The sequence below is a fragment of the Chionomys nivalis genome, chromosome 1, assembly GCF_950005125.1.
Source record: "Chionomys nivalis chromosome 1, mChiNiv1.1, whole genome shotgun sequence".
NCBI classification, from domain to species: domain Eukaryota; kingdom Metazoa; phylum Chordata; class Mammalia; order Rodentia; family Cricetidae; genus Chionomys; species Chionomys nivalis.
In genome coordinates, this window is record NC_080086.1 from 179,683,170 (window position 1) to 179,699,575 (window position 16,406).

The following is a 16,406-nucleotide window of genomic DNA, read 5'->3' on the forward strand; positions in this document are numbered from 1 at the left end:
AACAAAAACGAGCCTTCGTTAATTTCCCTTTTCATATTTAAAAAACCTTGTCAGTATTTTCCCTGTGGGAGTATTAATTTGTCAATAGTACCTATTATTTTAGATATACAGAAAAGAGAAGCAGGGTAAAACATCCTTACTAATTTAATTTTTTCACTGATCTTCATGTCAGATATATGTTCCCACTCATTAAAATAAGATTTTTCCAAATTTATATTGCTGAATCCTTTTTTTATATTATAGAAATATAAAATTGTCCAGTGAGATGGCTCAACAAATTAGGATACTCGCAGCTAAGTCTAATGACCTCAGGTGGATTCCTGGATGGGACCCATGTGGTAAATGGAGAGAACTATTTGTCCTCTTTCTTTATGTTCATACTGTGTCATACACACACACACATACACATCTATAAATAATGCATTTATTTACACAAAAATGTATGTATTATGTTTAGAGCTAAGTGTAGTGACACATGCCTTTAATCCCAGCACTTGGGAGGCAGAAACAGCTGAATCCCTGAGCTTGAGGCTAGCCTGATCTACATAGTGAGTTCCAGGCCGGTGAGAGCTACATAGTGAGTCCCTGTCTCAAAAAATAAAAAAGCAATCATATATATATGAGAGAGGGGGTGGCAGGCAGGCGAGCGATATAGCCTCTATTGATAGAATTCTTGCTTACCTAGCATACACAAACCCTGAATTTTGATCCTCAGCATCAAATAAAGTAGGCATGGTGATGCTTGCACTCAAAAGGTGAAATCAGGTGCATCAGAAGTTCACAGTCACTCTTGAAGACATGGACGTCCGAGGCCAGAATGGGACGCATAACACCCTGTCACAGAAACACAGATGGGGAAGGAGGGAGTGGAGGGGTTTGGAAGAGGAAAAAGGAAAGGGAGAAGAGGAGATGGAAAAGAAACATTTTCTGTATCTGAAACATTTCTGAAGTAATTTGAATTTCACTCCTTCTCCTTCCTTCCCCCAACACGCGCATGTGTAGAACAAATGAAGTCTACATTGTACTGCTCCTCAGGAAGCAGGGATGATCCTCGAGTATCACATTAGAACTGTCTGATAAATGCTTATTAAAGTGTGGCAAGCTTTTCCCAATGTTGTAAAAACTTTGAATGTCTCAGCTCTCTTCCATTGCCTAGTCTGCACTGGTAGTCCCCTCTCTATAGTTCAAAAATGTGGATCTCTAGGCAAATCATACATAATAGATGTTGAAGTTTAGTTATCATTGTTTGCAAGTGTCTGTAATGTTTAAAAATGATTCCTACTTATTAATGGTTTAAATCAGAGATGTTCAGACTTTTTGTTCCTCTGGACTACAATGGATGAAGGACTTCCTTGAGCCACGTGCAGAGGTGTCCAACTCACAATCCATGGTTTACAAAAACGTGTGTTCCTTGGCTGTCCCAATTACAACTGTCTGGTAAATGATTGTTAAAGATATGAAGTGGGGATGGAGAGAAAAAGTGATACTGTGACATGACATTGTCATCTATAAAACTGATGATCAGGAATGGCTCAATTGGGGAAAAAAAGCAATGTTTTAAGTAATTTTATAATTTAAGGCTTCATTCATAGCTATCCCAGGTCAAATATACTATTTTATTTCACATTTTCTATCTTTAGAAAGTAATGTATTGTTTCCAGCAGTGGAAAGGGATCTTGGAGCTTGTGTTCTGAGTAACAGAACAAGCTTTACAAGTTTGCCTGAACTCAGCTGTCAGGTTATTTGTTGTGGGGCTTTCTTGTCTTAGAAAAGTTGTTTATGGGTTGTGTGCCCTGCTCTTGTACGACATGCACAGAAGCGTTCTCACCACTCACCATGAACTCTGTTGCAGTTTGTTTCGGTGCTGGAAGGGGTTCTGTCCAAGCTGTCCAGGTATGACGAGGGCACTTTCTTTTCATCCATCCTGTCATTCACTGTAAGTATCTCAATGAATTCTCTTGCGTTGCCTTGTATCTGTTACCACAGTACTTGCGCATCCGCTAAGAATCCTCATGGTTATCCTTTTCTTTCCTATTTAAGGTGAAAGCAGCAGCAAAATATGTTGATGTCCCTGTAAGTATTTATAAATATGTGTTTATTCCCTTCCTCCCTCCCTCTCTCCTTCCATCCATCCACCCTTCCCTTCCTTCTCTTTTCAGCCCTTCATAATTATTATTGAATACTGGCTGACTTCAGTTCTTTAAACCAGTACCACCCCTTAGGGAGTAGTTTCCATCTCTTAAGCCAGTCCTAACCCTCATAGTAAAAGCTCAGCAACACCATTTCAGCAGATTTAAAATTTTTTCCTATAACTTGGGAGTTGTCAAAAAGTTAGTCTGTTATGAAACCATGGCATTAGAGCTCCAAAAAGAACCTACAGACCTCCAGGGTGGGACAGAGAATGCCTTACACTATATAAAACATTACACTACTTACTCATTATAGGAAGGCTCTAACAAGTTTCTAGTCAGAATTAAAATAACAACAAAGGTTCACCAGGTAAGTCAATGAACCCAAATATAACGGTGACAAATAATAATCACTCGTTTAACATTTTGTTTTTCAAGAACTTTTTTGAAACGAATACATGATCTATAAATTTATTCAAAAATTAAGATACCAAAACTGGAAATCATGGAATAAGATAAATGTATAAACTAATTTAGTATACTATTTTGAAGCTGTACTGACTTAATTTGGGCTTTAAATCCTATTAGTATCACTTTCAAATATATGGTTTATAGATGATCCAAGTCTAAACTGATCTAAACTGATTATGTACTTGAGCGTACGTTATCAATTTCCATACGATTAGATCATGGCGACTAACCTTAAACACAGCACATTGCTGGATTCTAACTCAACTCTTTGTTCGGGAGCATTGCTGTGCATGTAAGCAGTGTGACTGCTGAGAATCCCTGAGGAACAGTTGCAGGTGTTTTTTATTTTTCGAATGCTTACCTGCATTTTGTGACCAGAATGACCGATATAATAGTCTTAAGTGGACATTATAATCTAGAAGGCCCTGGGTGTTTTTGTCATTAATTAGGATTTCTTTGGAACATTTTACTTAAAGAACAACCCCACAGAAGCCTCTGCACCCTGTCTGTCATGTACTTAGGATTACAGGGGGGAAATCCGTGTGTTTAAATACATGCATGGAATATAGGAGTGGAGAACTAAGGGATTTTATAGTTTATGTATTCAGAAAGACAAGCTGCCATGTACACATTACTTCCTTGGACTACTTATATATCATATAATAGGTTTTATGTTGAATTTTAGTAGGATGGGGTATCCTAATTACTTATGTCTCTTGACCTTTTGAAGCTATCAATGTGACTAAGAACTAGGTCCTCTATATGCCATAAAATGTAAGGTGGGAGAAGCAGAAAGTGCTTCATCTACTCCTCTCAATAGAGAAAGATCATCCCTTGACATCCTTCTCAAAGATGCTCTCAGCTCTGCTTAGTTATTTCAGTGGTCGCAAATTGGCCTTTAGACAGCCTGCTGCACATCTTCTGCACATCTGTGAGTTCCGCCTGCCAATCCTAGTTCTGTTCTTTCTTCAACAGTATAATCCTCCAACTATAAGATGATCTTTGTCATGGTTCCTCTCCCCAGTAGCTGCAGTGGCTATTAAAATGCATGTATTGTCAGAGCAACTCTTATTCTTTAGCTTAGACACCCTTAAGTCTTCACTGAACCGCCTGTGTTGGATGTGTTCCAGACCATGGGCATTCTTAATGGAACTGTGCACCCCATACCTCCAGCGACTCAGAGTCTGGGAGTGGAATAGTATACAGACATGCCAACATCAGCAATGCTAAGTTGGCCATTCCCAGGCTCTTCATCATACCTATCACTGCTTAGACGAATTGTAACTGCCATGGCCACTGCTCAACCAAGTTATCCCCTGGAGCAGAGCTATCTGTCCTATACACACACACACACACACACACACACACACACACACACACACCTCTAAGGGCACATACACAATTGATTAATATTAATTAATTCTTTTCACACAGAGGCTCACTGGCCTGGGACTTAGAAATGGCTGAGTTTTCATTCTGTTTATGTGGCCTTGGACAATTGAATTAGTGGTATAGCCTGGAGCTTTTCCTTAGGTGACCACAGTTTAGTCTCCTATAAAATGAGCAAAGGAGTTATGTGACTTGCAACAGTCCTATGACAAGCTTCTAGGCTTTGAATTCTAAATATCTGTTAAAGTCCAAGGGAAAACTGGTCCCAAGATGTTTCCCATAGGATGATGAGAAGGAAAGTTCTAGGAATGCAATCTATGACTGGAATAATACCTTCTCACAATACTTTCACTTGCTGGACATTATTTTGACAAATAAGTAGAAATACTGACCCATTATAAAATTTAAAATTACCTATGAAATAATTAAATATCTATTTTCTAAAAGGGGGAGGGAGATTCATGTTCCTAAGGCATGATCATGTGAAATAAATTACCACGCAATTGAGGTATGAGAGCTAGTAAGAAATTGTTTGGCCAGGCATAGTGGTGCATGCCTTTAATCCCAGCACTCGGAGATAGAGGCAGGTGGATCAGATCTCTGGGAACTGAGAGCAAGCCTGGTCCAGGTGAGTTCCAGGACAGCCAAACCTACATAGTAAGGATGAAAGATGTGGGTGAAAAGGAGGAGAGAGGTAGATTGTTCAAATCGAGTGACCAAAGTGTATCATTTATGAGCACAGCCTTAGTAGACGCAGCTCACCATCCCATCAGAGAGCGTTACAGTATTCATGTTCATGAGGATTTCAGGTGGTTTAAAATTTGGAGGGGCTATTAGACTGGGTCTTATGTAGACCAGGATGGTTTAGAATTCACTATATTTGTACTTGTCCTTAAAATCTTGATCTTCATACCTCTACCTTCCAAGTTCTAGGATTACAAGCATGTAGCTTCATGCCCAGGTGGTTTAATAATAAAAAAAAAAAACCTACAGACCTGGATATGGTGACTCTGTCATGACAATACCTACGAGAAAGGAATACAGATGTGAGTGGCAGCTAGCGTGTCCAATGCTGGAGCAAGAGGAGGCAGTTCATACTGGCCTTATAAAACAGGAGTAGTAGGTCAAAACCATAAACTTGGTAGCACTGAATTAAGCACTATATGTGATAAAAAAAAAATCAACCCATCTCAGGAGAAATACTGCAGCAATTGAGAGCGTGTATTACTTCTATAGAGGATCCAAGATCACTTCCCAGCAGATTTGTCAGGTAGCTCCCCACTGTCTGTAACCCCAGCTTCAGAAGGTCTGACACTTCTATCCTCCAATGACCTCTGCACTCACTCACAGACCCCCCCACACACACACACACATTAAAAGATAAGAATAAAATATTTTAAAAGTGTGTGAATCCATGGCAAAGGGCAACAAGGTGACTGGGTGGTAAAAGCAGCTGGTGCCAAGCCTGATGACCTGAGTTCAGTCCTGTCGGGGTCCAGCCTTCCAGAGTAGTGGCGTGAGGATAGAAATATCAGGCAAGAGGAACAGAGATATGAAAGAAAATGCAGAATAGAGCTGAACCAGGAGGGTAATCCAATGAATACTGAATTTGTCCATACCTATTTTCCATAGGCTTATGTACCCCAATTCAAAAGAGGGAAAGAAGGCAAAAGGCTGTTTTAACACAATACAAAGAACAAACAGAGCAATTACCTCTTCAGTCCCTGAAACTCAAGTAACTATATCCTGAGTCAAGCATTCTGTTGTTTAGGCAGAACATGCAATGACTACACCTTTGACCAAGCTTCCAGTAGGCATCCATTTCCTGGGTCAAAGCCCCATGAAAATCTTGAAGGAGAAGGAATGGGCATGAATTCTCTGACCTTTGCTCAAGGTGCCACAGACCTACTTCTCTGGGCTCCCACACAATCCTCAGAACCCAGATGATAGGAGAGAATCAATTCCCCAAAGTTGTCCTCTGATCTCTACACATGCATGCCTACACTCCACACAAAAAATAAATAAACTAAGATGTAATTTAAAAAAACCTGAAAGGGCATGAGAGGCTGGGGAGATGGCTCTGTAGATAAAAGCACTTATTTCTCAAGTGTGAGGACTAGGGTTCGGTTCAGACTCCAGAACCCACATAAATCTAGATACAATCACTCATGTCTGAAATCTCAGCATTCCTTCAGTGAGATGGGAGACAGAGAGATTAGAATCCCCAGGAGAATGTTGGCTAGCTAGCCTGGCATAGGCAGCGGTGAGTACCAAAAGAGAGAGCCTGCCTCAAATAAGATAAAAAATGAGAACCAGCGCCATCATTGTTCTCTGACTCCCACACCAGCGCAGGAGGCTGGTCGCACACAGTAGCACACAGGCTCCACTAATACTTTGGAACATGCACACATACACACAAAGCTAAGATAAATGAACACAAACGTTTGTAAAGTATCATTTGAGACAACATTGTGGAGTATTTTTTTAAGCAGGTAGTACAGTTGGGGGAACCAGGACGCCTGTGCTTGAATTCTCCCTCCATCACTTTGCTTATAATATCAGTGTGACCTTGGGCACCAATTTCCTTGTCTATTAAATGAAGATATAATGATACCTCTTACAGATTTATTGTGAGTAAGCACTTTTCAGGCCTCCTAGAGTGCAATTAGTATTCAGTAAATGTTAGTTATTATCATACATGTCTATTGATTGTAAATAAAATTTAATGACTACATTCTACAAAATCGGCATTTATTGATTGGATCTGTAGTACTGTGGACAAGTCACATAAAACATTTAAAAACAACACATCCTTTCAACTTCTCCTGTAGAAAGCTGCCAGACTAGTTAAGGGTCCCATCCAAGAAACTTGGAAATAGTGGCTTATGAGGAGATAAGCAGAGGAGGGAGAGGAATTTGGTGTTTATTCTGAAAGGAACCTAACTTAAGAGACAAGATGGGTTGAAGGGGGGCTGGAGAGATGGCTCAGAGGTTAAGAGCACTGGTTCCTCTTCCAGAGGTCCTGAGTTCAATTCCCAGCAACCACATGGTGGCTCACAACCATCTGTACTGAGATCTGGCTCCCTCCTCTGGTGTGCGGGCATACATCAAGGCAGAATGTTGTATACATAATAAATAAATAAATCTTTAAAAAAAAAAAGATGGGTTGAAGGGGAGAGGAGAGGAAGGGAGGGGAACAGAGGAAAATGTATAGCTCAATAAAATCAATAAAAAAAAGATTAGATGGCCAGTTCAGTATCAGTGTTCTCTTCGGTAGTAATCCTTTCAAACATTCTATCTTTATGCTCATTACCAAAAACATGTAGAATCCTAAAGCTCCAAAAATGTGGCTTAAACTTAGCTCTGTATTGCACAAAGGACATAAAGTCCAATATCCAGGTTCAGGTCCTTTTTAGTCCACTTCAGCTGCTCACCTGTGGCTTCCATCTTCCTTTCTTCCTTCCTTCCTTCCTTCCTTCCTTCCTTCCTTCCTTCCTTCCTTCCTTCCTTTCTTTCTTCCTTCCTTTCTTTCTTTTTTCGCATTGAGAATATTAGCATCACAGGGTCATCATGAAGATCCAAGTATATATTATTAGTATGTTTTGTCATGTATGGCATATTTTGAAATACCTGAGATCAGAGGTAGGGGTGAGACCCTAGTAAACTCCTTGCCATGCAAGTATAAATTCCTGAGTTTTCTTCCCCAGAGTCCACATGAAAAACCCATGTATAGTGGCAGTGACTCCCCATGACTCGAAAGAAAGAAAGAAAGAAAGAAAGAAAGAAAGAAAGAAAGAAAGAAAGAAAGAAAGAAAGAAAGAAAGCTAGTTCCTGAAAAGGAACATACCAGAGGCTATCATCTCGTATCCACATACATATGCATACACACACATATACAAATATATATCCAGAACTGATGCTGCTGCCTGCCTGCCTCCATGATTTGACCCCATCTTTGGAAGAAAACCCAGGTGTGTTTGACAAAGTGAAAAGCAGATTTATTTTCATTATCTTTTATTTTGAAATAATAAGCACCTTGCCGACATCAGTAATTATGTCTCAGGTTATCACAGAAGTTTAGTGGCATTGGCATTTCGCTCCTTTTCCTTTCAAATATGTGCTTCTGATGTTGTTTGTTGTTCAGATACGGTCACTTTGATATTCAGGGCCATACATAAGAGGGAACGCCAGGCAGGACTTGGGACCATGCTTCCCTGGAAGGATCTGTGTGCTTCCACACAGACGTGTGGCAGGCAGAAGTGATATGCCTCTCACAGAAAGCTTGGCTTCCCTCACCCGTACAACCTTACTGTCGTTTTTGCTTTGCTCTGTTTGGTTTTGTTTTTCCCCACTTAGCTCTTCTTTCTTTTATACGCTCAGTCAGTCAGTGGCCTGTCTCTGGCCAGGAGCAGCCTAGTGTTTTCAGACTTCCTTTACCTAAATTTAATCCCAGTCCCTCTAAATCTTAAAAACTAAACATGAAGTAGTACACAGAGATTCTTAGCGTGACCTCCTCCAAGCCTCTTGTCATTTTAGTCAATAATACTGTAACATCCGTGGATAGGGAAAGTTAGCAGACACCGTTGTGAGCAGAGACGTGCTACTTTGTATCAATAGCATTCAGCATGAATGTAACTGTGTGGAACTTCCATCTGATTCACTTATTAGTGCTTGGTGTTGGACAGTCAATGGCTGGGCCCTTCCCAGAGGAAGATGGTTTCTCCTGCGTCAGCATTCCTTGGTTGTGTGTGGTTCTTTGACCCATCAACATGACTGCCTAAATAAGACCTGAACAACAAGGACCACACAAATAAACATGCTAACTTTGAAGGGGATGTGCTCATGAGGCCTCTGCCCCAGTATTTAAACAACCTCATCCTTGAAAAGATTTTTTTCTCCAGTAATAAACCAAAAATGTTGAAGCATACACATGCTTATAACAACCATTTCTAAACATGTTGGAATATAAAGTATGTCACTCCTTAAAAGAAATAATACAGAAAGTGGTGCAAATACTTATGTTACGGGGCTTTAGCCCATTCTGGTGTCAGATGTTCCTGGACTTTGTGGGAGGGGTCTGACTCTTCAGTATATAAACTCTGCAGTAAAAGAGCTCACCACCTCGGAAGTCTAAGACTGACCGGTATGCATACACATAGAACATTTTGCTTCGAACCTGAAAGATATTTTTTAAAGGTTGTGCCATCTGTAATTCCAATTTTCCCACTCACGTGTTTATGGTATGCGTGTATGCGTGTGTGTGCACTTGTGTGTAGTTAGGAATATGTGCAAGCATGTGTACAGGCCAGAGATTGTGTCCGTCTGTTTTCCTCATTAGCTTCACCTTATTTTCCGAGACAAGGTCTCTCACTGAACCTGGCCGTTTTGGCTAGAGTGGCTGAAAAACTGACTGTCTAGGAAGCCACTGGGCTCCACCTGCCTCCACCCCTTCCCCCCAGTACTGACAGTGTAGGCATGTGCAGCTGGGGATGGGGGACAGTAGGGATCTGAACTCAGTTCCTCATGCATTCACAGCAAGTACTTGATCCATTGTGGCATCTCCACAACCCTACTTCCCTACTTCTCATTTGGGTCAGGAAAACCATAATAATGTTTTGGGTTTCTTTTGTTTGTTTGTTTTTGGGTTTCTTTTGTTTGCTTGTTTGGTTGGTTGATTGGTTGGTTGGTTGGATTGGGAGTGTAGGTTGTTCTTGTTTTTTGGTTTTTCAAGACAGGGTTTCTCTGCGTTACAACTCTGACTGTCCTGGAACTTTATAGACACTTTATGGACTAGGCTGGCTTCAAACTCACAGAGATCCACCTGCCTCTGCCTCCCAAGTGCTAAAGGTGTGCACCGCCTGACTCACATTTAATAAAATCAATCTTTCCTCCCTCTCTCTCTCTCTCTCTCTCTCTCTCTCTCTCTCTCTCTCTCTCTCTCTGTGTGTGTGTGTGTGTGTGTTGCTAGAGACCTAACCTAGGCCATCTTATATCTTAATTAATAGATAACAATTGTTTCACTATTTTAAAAAATAGAAAATCTACTTTAAAGTCTTTTTTAAAAAGCGTCTTTTTATATTTTGTTATTTAAATTCCTTCCCTCTACCCCTTTCCATAAATTAGTCCTCTCTCCACAGAGAGGGATACATAACATACTCACATTGGTATCAATCTAGTTTGAAGGTTTTGGCTCTATTTTCTTTTGGCTTTCTACATAGATGTAATATAATTTTGATACTTCATTAAAAACTAATGAAGTAAATCAAGTGTATTTTTTACAATATCACAGGAATATTTAATCATTATTGCCTAATGTGTAAATGCCACTATAATGAAATATATACATTAGGGGGTGAAAAAGCATGCCGGTTTTTTTTTTAACAATCACCAAGACCCATTATGTGTTCCCTAATAATCAGTTTTTAAGTTATTACTGAGCCTTATGTGCTGGAGCTAGGCTACAAAGGGTTCCTGGGTTCCTGCCACACTTTCAGATTCCAAATCCCTGCTCTTATCTCATGCCTTTCACTTTGTCAGTGATTGCTATACAGCCAAATGTGGCATTTCCTTTACAGTGCATACAAAATAGGCAGGAGGAGAGGACAGATAGCATAGTCTCACACTTGGCTGCGTCTCCAATGCAAGTTTTCCTTCTTTCTCTCTCTCTTTCTTTCTCTCTTTCTTTCTTTCTTTCTTTCTTTCTTTCTTCCTTTCTTTCATACTTTCTTTCTTCTTTCTTTTGAATCTAAGAAGTGCACTTTTAAATTAAGTCAGTTACACTGTAGCTTCTAGTTAATCTTTGAGACAGGAACGGCATATTTTCAAATGTGTCTCCTTGTTAAACAGACACCATGACATTGTTTGTGTAGTGTCGTGTTCCCCTCCAGTGGAAGGTTAAGCAGCGTCTTCTGTACCTTAATCTGTCACTGTGGAAAATGACGGCCATGCCATACCCACCTACCCATGAATGGGGAAGCGAAAACTCACACCTGTGTGATTAGGGAGAGCAGCAGGAAGTAAGAACGTTTGCAGCATATAATTAGCAAGGAATTTTTTCTCTCTCTCTTTTTAAGTGGTATGTTCATCTCGCTGGGTTAACTAGTGATTAATGCTTGGAAGGGTGGGGGGATTGTGCTGGAATCTGCATCTTGCTCATTCACTCCCTGGTGGATTCAGTTGCATTTTCGACCACCGTTAGAAGAACTCACCTTAGAATAATTCATTTTCCTTCCATGGCTACTGATTTCTTTATGCATATGTCCCTTTACTACTGCTTTGTTGGCCAAAATTTGCCTTTCCTAGTTAGAAGATTAAAAGTAATTTAGGAATTCTTTATGTTTGGAGACAACTAGCCTAAGAATCTAGTAGGAAAAGTTTATGTAGAGAACTGAGAGTTTCAGAGGCTTAAATTGAAAATAGGGGGGAAAGTGATTTTATGTTCCTAAATTGTACTTAATAGAGTGCTCGCCATGTGGTTTTTAATTGTTATTTTCTCATATTCATTAAGAGGCTGTAATTTAATTAACAATGCAGAAAAGATTTTTAAACATGGCTCTGTAGGATACAGTCTTCTTGATAAAGAGGCATGGCAACGCATGGTTACTGAAGTTTCATGGGGCGCTCTTCCGGAGGAACTGGACAGCATACCTGCTTTGTCCAGAGTTGGGAGCTGCCTCCATCTCCACAGTGCAGTTGCAAACATTCATTTCATCTACACTCCAAAATGTGCACAGGAAGCTAGCATCCGAGTGCTCAGCGTGCAGGATGGTTGAAGCATCAGCGCATAGGGTAACGGTTAATATTGCAACCAGAAGCGGTGTTTGTCAAGTGTGTCAGTTCCACCGCCACGTCCCAGCAGCCCCGGCACAAAGGTGCACTGAGCCAGTGATAATGTCTTCGATCCAAACACGTTTGTGCTGAAGGTAGAAACTGTTTAAAAGGAAAATTGCATCTTTTCCGGCAATTTATCATAGATAATTACCCTCTCGTACGCCAAATGAAGGATAAAGTGTTTTTAAAGAACTATAACTCTAATTGGAACATGTGACCAGGTGTTACAGTTACTCTTACTTGTGTATATTCTTTTAATGATTACAGTCTCATGCCACAAACTGCATGAAAATATATTCACTAGGTGTGAAATTCCCATATGTCACAGTTTCAAGAACAGGTAAACAGCACAAGATAAAGGAAGGAATAATGCTAATGAGGAATGTTAAGAAGTCTAGGCTTTAGTTTCCAAGCAAGAACATCATAATTTGCTGAAAGAGAAGAAAAGCAACTTTGAAACTGCAAACTCGGCTGAGCTTCAGCCCACGCACTTACAAAGTTGCATACAAAGTTGCAGAACTCGGTTCAGCTTGCAGCTCGGACCTTTACTTCCCTGAAGTCTGCCAGTAGGGAACTGGATTTAGTTTTCTTTTATGTTTAAGCCGCAAAGTGTTTGTTGAATTTAGATGGCAAAAGGTAACAATTCCTGGACAGGGTCTTCTGGAGTCTTCTGGAGTTCGTTGTTAGCTTGGGAGTGATCAAGAGCACAGGAGTGTCTTTCAAAGGAATTGGCCCGGCCACCGCTCTCCACTGGTCCTGGAAGTGACTGGTTTTCCATGGACTTTGTTGGGGGAAGTGATTGAGTGGATTAAACTTCTCAGCATAGTTTTGTTTTGAGAGGTAGAAATAAGAAAGGTTTAGGTAGGGAGAAACAATGGGAAGACAAACCTCCCTTTCATCTTCCGTGTAGCCAGACTGGGCTTGCTGCCTTGCTATTATGGGTGTCACGGTGTCTTATTCTCAGGCATGTGCATGGAACTCAGATGCTGAGCTGCCTCAGGAGTGAGCAAAGGAAACTGGCCTCGTGTCATTTTCATTCCAGGGCATCATCCCTTCTGGACGTTCTCCTTTTCAGTGTTTTGACAAAGTTTGAGAGGCACAGAGAAAAACCCGTATCATATGGGTCATTCGCCTGAGTAGAATCAGGACAGGTACAAATGACCCTACCTCTTCCCTTGAAAAATTGATGTACAAACTTCACTTCCCCAAAATAAAACCAACTTAAGTTTTTGTTTATTATCCTTGGGGTTACTTAAAATTTCAAACACTGATTATGAGAAAAACAAGGAATGCATTTATTCAATTGCCTCCACCAGGTTGGCAATGCATTGCTATATTATGTATGGATGCTCTTAAAGGAGACATTTGTGAGAACATTTGTATAAACAGTTATTTTATATTTTAATGTAATTTAGTTATATCATGGTTATGTTGTAAAAATTCCTGAGATTTTGTTATCTATGCTTTAAGCTGAATTTAAATTATTAAGACTGGAGGTATAGCCCAGTTAATAGATATTTACCTGGCATGCACAATACAATGCGTCTACTCTCAGCACCTCATAAACTGGTGTGGTTGTGCACATTGGTAATCCACACACTTGGAAAATGGAGGCAAAGAGGATCAGAATCAAAAGTCATCCTCATCAACATTACAAGTTCAAGGCCACCTAGGTCACTGGATACCCTGTCTCAAAAAAAATGCAGTTATTTTTACTGAACAGAAAAATAAGTTTTTAACAAAAAGCCTTATGTTTATCACTGAAATAAAATATCCTGGTGCTTATAAATGCATTGGTTAGGAAATAGACACTCACTGTGGCAAATAAAATACCGACCACCCTGTGCAAAAAGAGCCTAAAATGGCAAAGACTTTCTGTTCCTCACAAGAAGATACTCCACCATGTTGCCAGTCTACACCTTGTGCTGCTTTTGCAGAAGTAGCGCTAGTTAAGTAGCTTATGTGCTCTTTGGTTGTCTTTCACTACTCACTTTTGCCACTCGTCTATTGGTCAAGGCTGTAAGCACATCCTACAACCATGAGATGGTAGAAGCTTGACTATCTTACTTGGCTATCAGTTCTACTGTTAAGTTCTTACTAATGTTATACTCTATAATCAAATAACTCAGTGCAGGTTATGAGTCAAGCCCAGATGTAAGTAATGTAAATAATTCTTTCCATCAGTCAGCCTAGCATATGAAACATGAGAAAGAAATAATGATAAGTTGAGAAAGAAATCTCTTTGGCAGCCACGAAGGCTTTTGAGACCCATCCTGATTTTTCTTCTCCCTTTTCTTTTAAACTCTACAGCAGTAGTTCTCAACCTATGGGTCACGAACCTTATAGGGTCACTTATCGGGTATTTACATCAAAATTCACAACAGAAGCAAAATTACAGCTATGAAGTAACAGTGCAGTAATTTATGATTGGGGTCACCACAACACGAGGAACTGTAATAAAGGGTCACACCGTTAAGAAGGCCTATAGCAAGGAGGAATAATGCTAACTACCCTGCCTCCTCAAACAGGAAAAAATACCAAATGCCAAATGATAATTTAGTGAGTTCACTAGTTCACCTCTTTGGCCCTACATGAGAAATGAGTTTATTGATGTTCTCAATGCACTTCTATAATATAACAAATCCCTAAGATAGTATCAGTAAGCAACGAATAAAAGCAATAGAAAATCAAAAAGTCTCATGTTTTACTTTGCATTAAATGTTTTCCCAGGTTTCCTAGTATTTTGCTAATCTGAATAAGAAGACTGGTTTGTATTTCTTTAATACTCAGAGTATTCTAAAGAGGCATATCAGGACAGTTTATGGCTTCACATCATTGGCGAGCAAATAACGGGGGATGAAAAGTCAGTTGTATAACACAACTAAGACATAATCTTTCCATGGACAAATTTTCTTTTAATCTCCTCCCATACTTCTTGGCACACTGAATTCTCAAGATAATCTTTTTTTTTTTTTTTAAAGACACGTATGGGAGGTTGGAGAGATGGCTCTGCAGTTAAGTTGCATGCTACCCTTCAGAAGACCTGAGTTTGGTTGCCAACACTCATGTTGGGCAGCTCACAATTGCCTGTCATCTCCGGCAGCAGGATAGTTCAACACTTGGGGTGCTGTGTATGTATGTAAAGACACAGCCATACCTTTAATTAAAAATAAAAGAGATCTTTTTAATGGATATGCATAAGCTTATAACCCTGCCTTCCTAATCATCTCAACAATACTGGATGTGACCTTAAGTAGTAAAGATGAGTGCTAAACGTTTACACATGCTAATCATTGTTGATTTGGTATAAACAAAATTCACAGGGGAGAACAGTTTCAACAGCCATTAAAATTGTTTCCCAAACTACTATTAAATAAGCTTTAGAAATGAGAACTGACACTTTTTTATTCCCCATGTTTTTCCCATGCAACAGAAACCGGGAATGGACCTGGCAGACACCTACATTATGTTTGTTCGGCAAAACCAGGATATTCTTCGAGAAAAAGTCAATGAAGAGATGTATATAGAAAAGTTGTTTGATGTAAGTAGCTGCCATCGTCACGGGACATAGAACGTTTTTAATCTTGATTTAAAATGTTGATGTGCATGGAAAATATATTTTGTCAATACTAAGGTCTTCATTTAAGCATAACAGCTAGGCGTGGGTGTTAGTTTTAGATACTTGATCAAGTTTCTATAAAGCTAACTAAGAAAGTACTCAGCTCAAATAAGAGCGTTATTCACTTGTAACTGGTCACTCAAATTCAAGAAAATGGTATCGAGCTGATGACATAACTGCACAGCTTGTCCCAGTGCTGATTCTGAACCTAGGTTATTTTCTTTGAAGTGTATTTGCGTGCATCTTCTCTGCATTTTAGAAATGCTTTTCTGGCAGTTTCGTTTAATTATGCAAGTTACCGCAAATGTTTTCATAACGGCAATTCACGGGCTTCGTGGCGACACTTCAGCTGTGGCAGTTACAGAAGGTCCCGCTATGTCATCGTCTTAGCCATGCTCTGTCGTGTCCCTGTGTGCTGTCTGTGCAACTGGGTGGTCACGGTGCACCTTATCTTTCTGGCTTTATGTTTCCAGGCCATTTTACAATAAAAGTATCATCTGTTTTAATAAGATATGTGTTAATATGTGTGAAAAGAAGGATTTCCTAAAAGCTTTGATGCCTTGCAGGGGTAGCAAAATTATCATCTATCCAGCTGGCTCTTTTACAAAATACTGAAACCATATTAACAACTTCTGCTTCCATTTGGAATTTCTCTGCATTGACGGGCATATGTTTCATTTCCAACTTTTTTGCTTTTTTGCTTATGAGGTGATTTTCAGAAATGTTGAACAGAAAAAGAACGGTGAGCGGATGCTATGTCTGTTATGTTTCTTGCTCGCTAAAGCACATACATCTTTGATGGAGGAAATAAGGTGGAGCCATCCTGAAAACAGTACCCTCTGGGTAGTCACTGTTGGAAGGGAGGACTGTTTTCTGGAGACCATCAATGTTTGTGTCTTGGTGACCTACTTTTGGCAAAGCTTAACCACCCTTAGGCCAGTTAGTAAGCAAAGGTAGAATTTTTTTCA

At 39.9% G+C, this 16,406-nt stretch overlaps 1 protein-coding gene across 8 annotated transcripts in view; it reads left to right on the forward strand.

Annotated features, from left to right (window-relative positions):
- Cadps2 (calcium dependent secretion activator 2) overlaps positions 1-16,406 on the forward strand; it is a 529,236-nt gene that overhangs the window by 489,752 nt on the left and 23,078 nt on the right. For all 8 annotated transcript variants that reach the window (XM_057791365.1, XM_057791395.1, XM_057791386.1 and 5 more), the window contains 3 exons: positions 1,853-1,936; positions 2,041-2,073; positions 15,253-15,360. In XM_057791365.1, the coding sequence (XP_057647348.1) occupies positions 1,853-1,936; positions 2,041-2,073; positions 15,253-15,360 (225 nt within the window). The remainder of the gene's footprint in view (positions 1-1,852; positions 1,937-2,040; positions 2,074-15,252; positions 15,361-16,406) is intronic.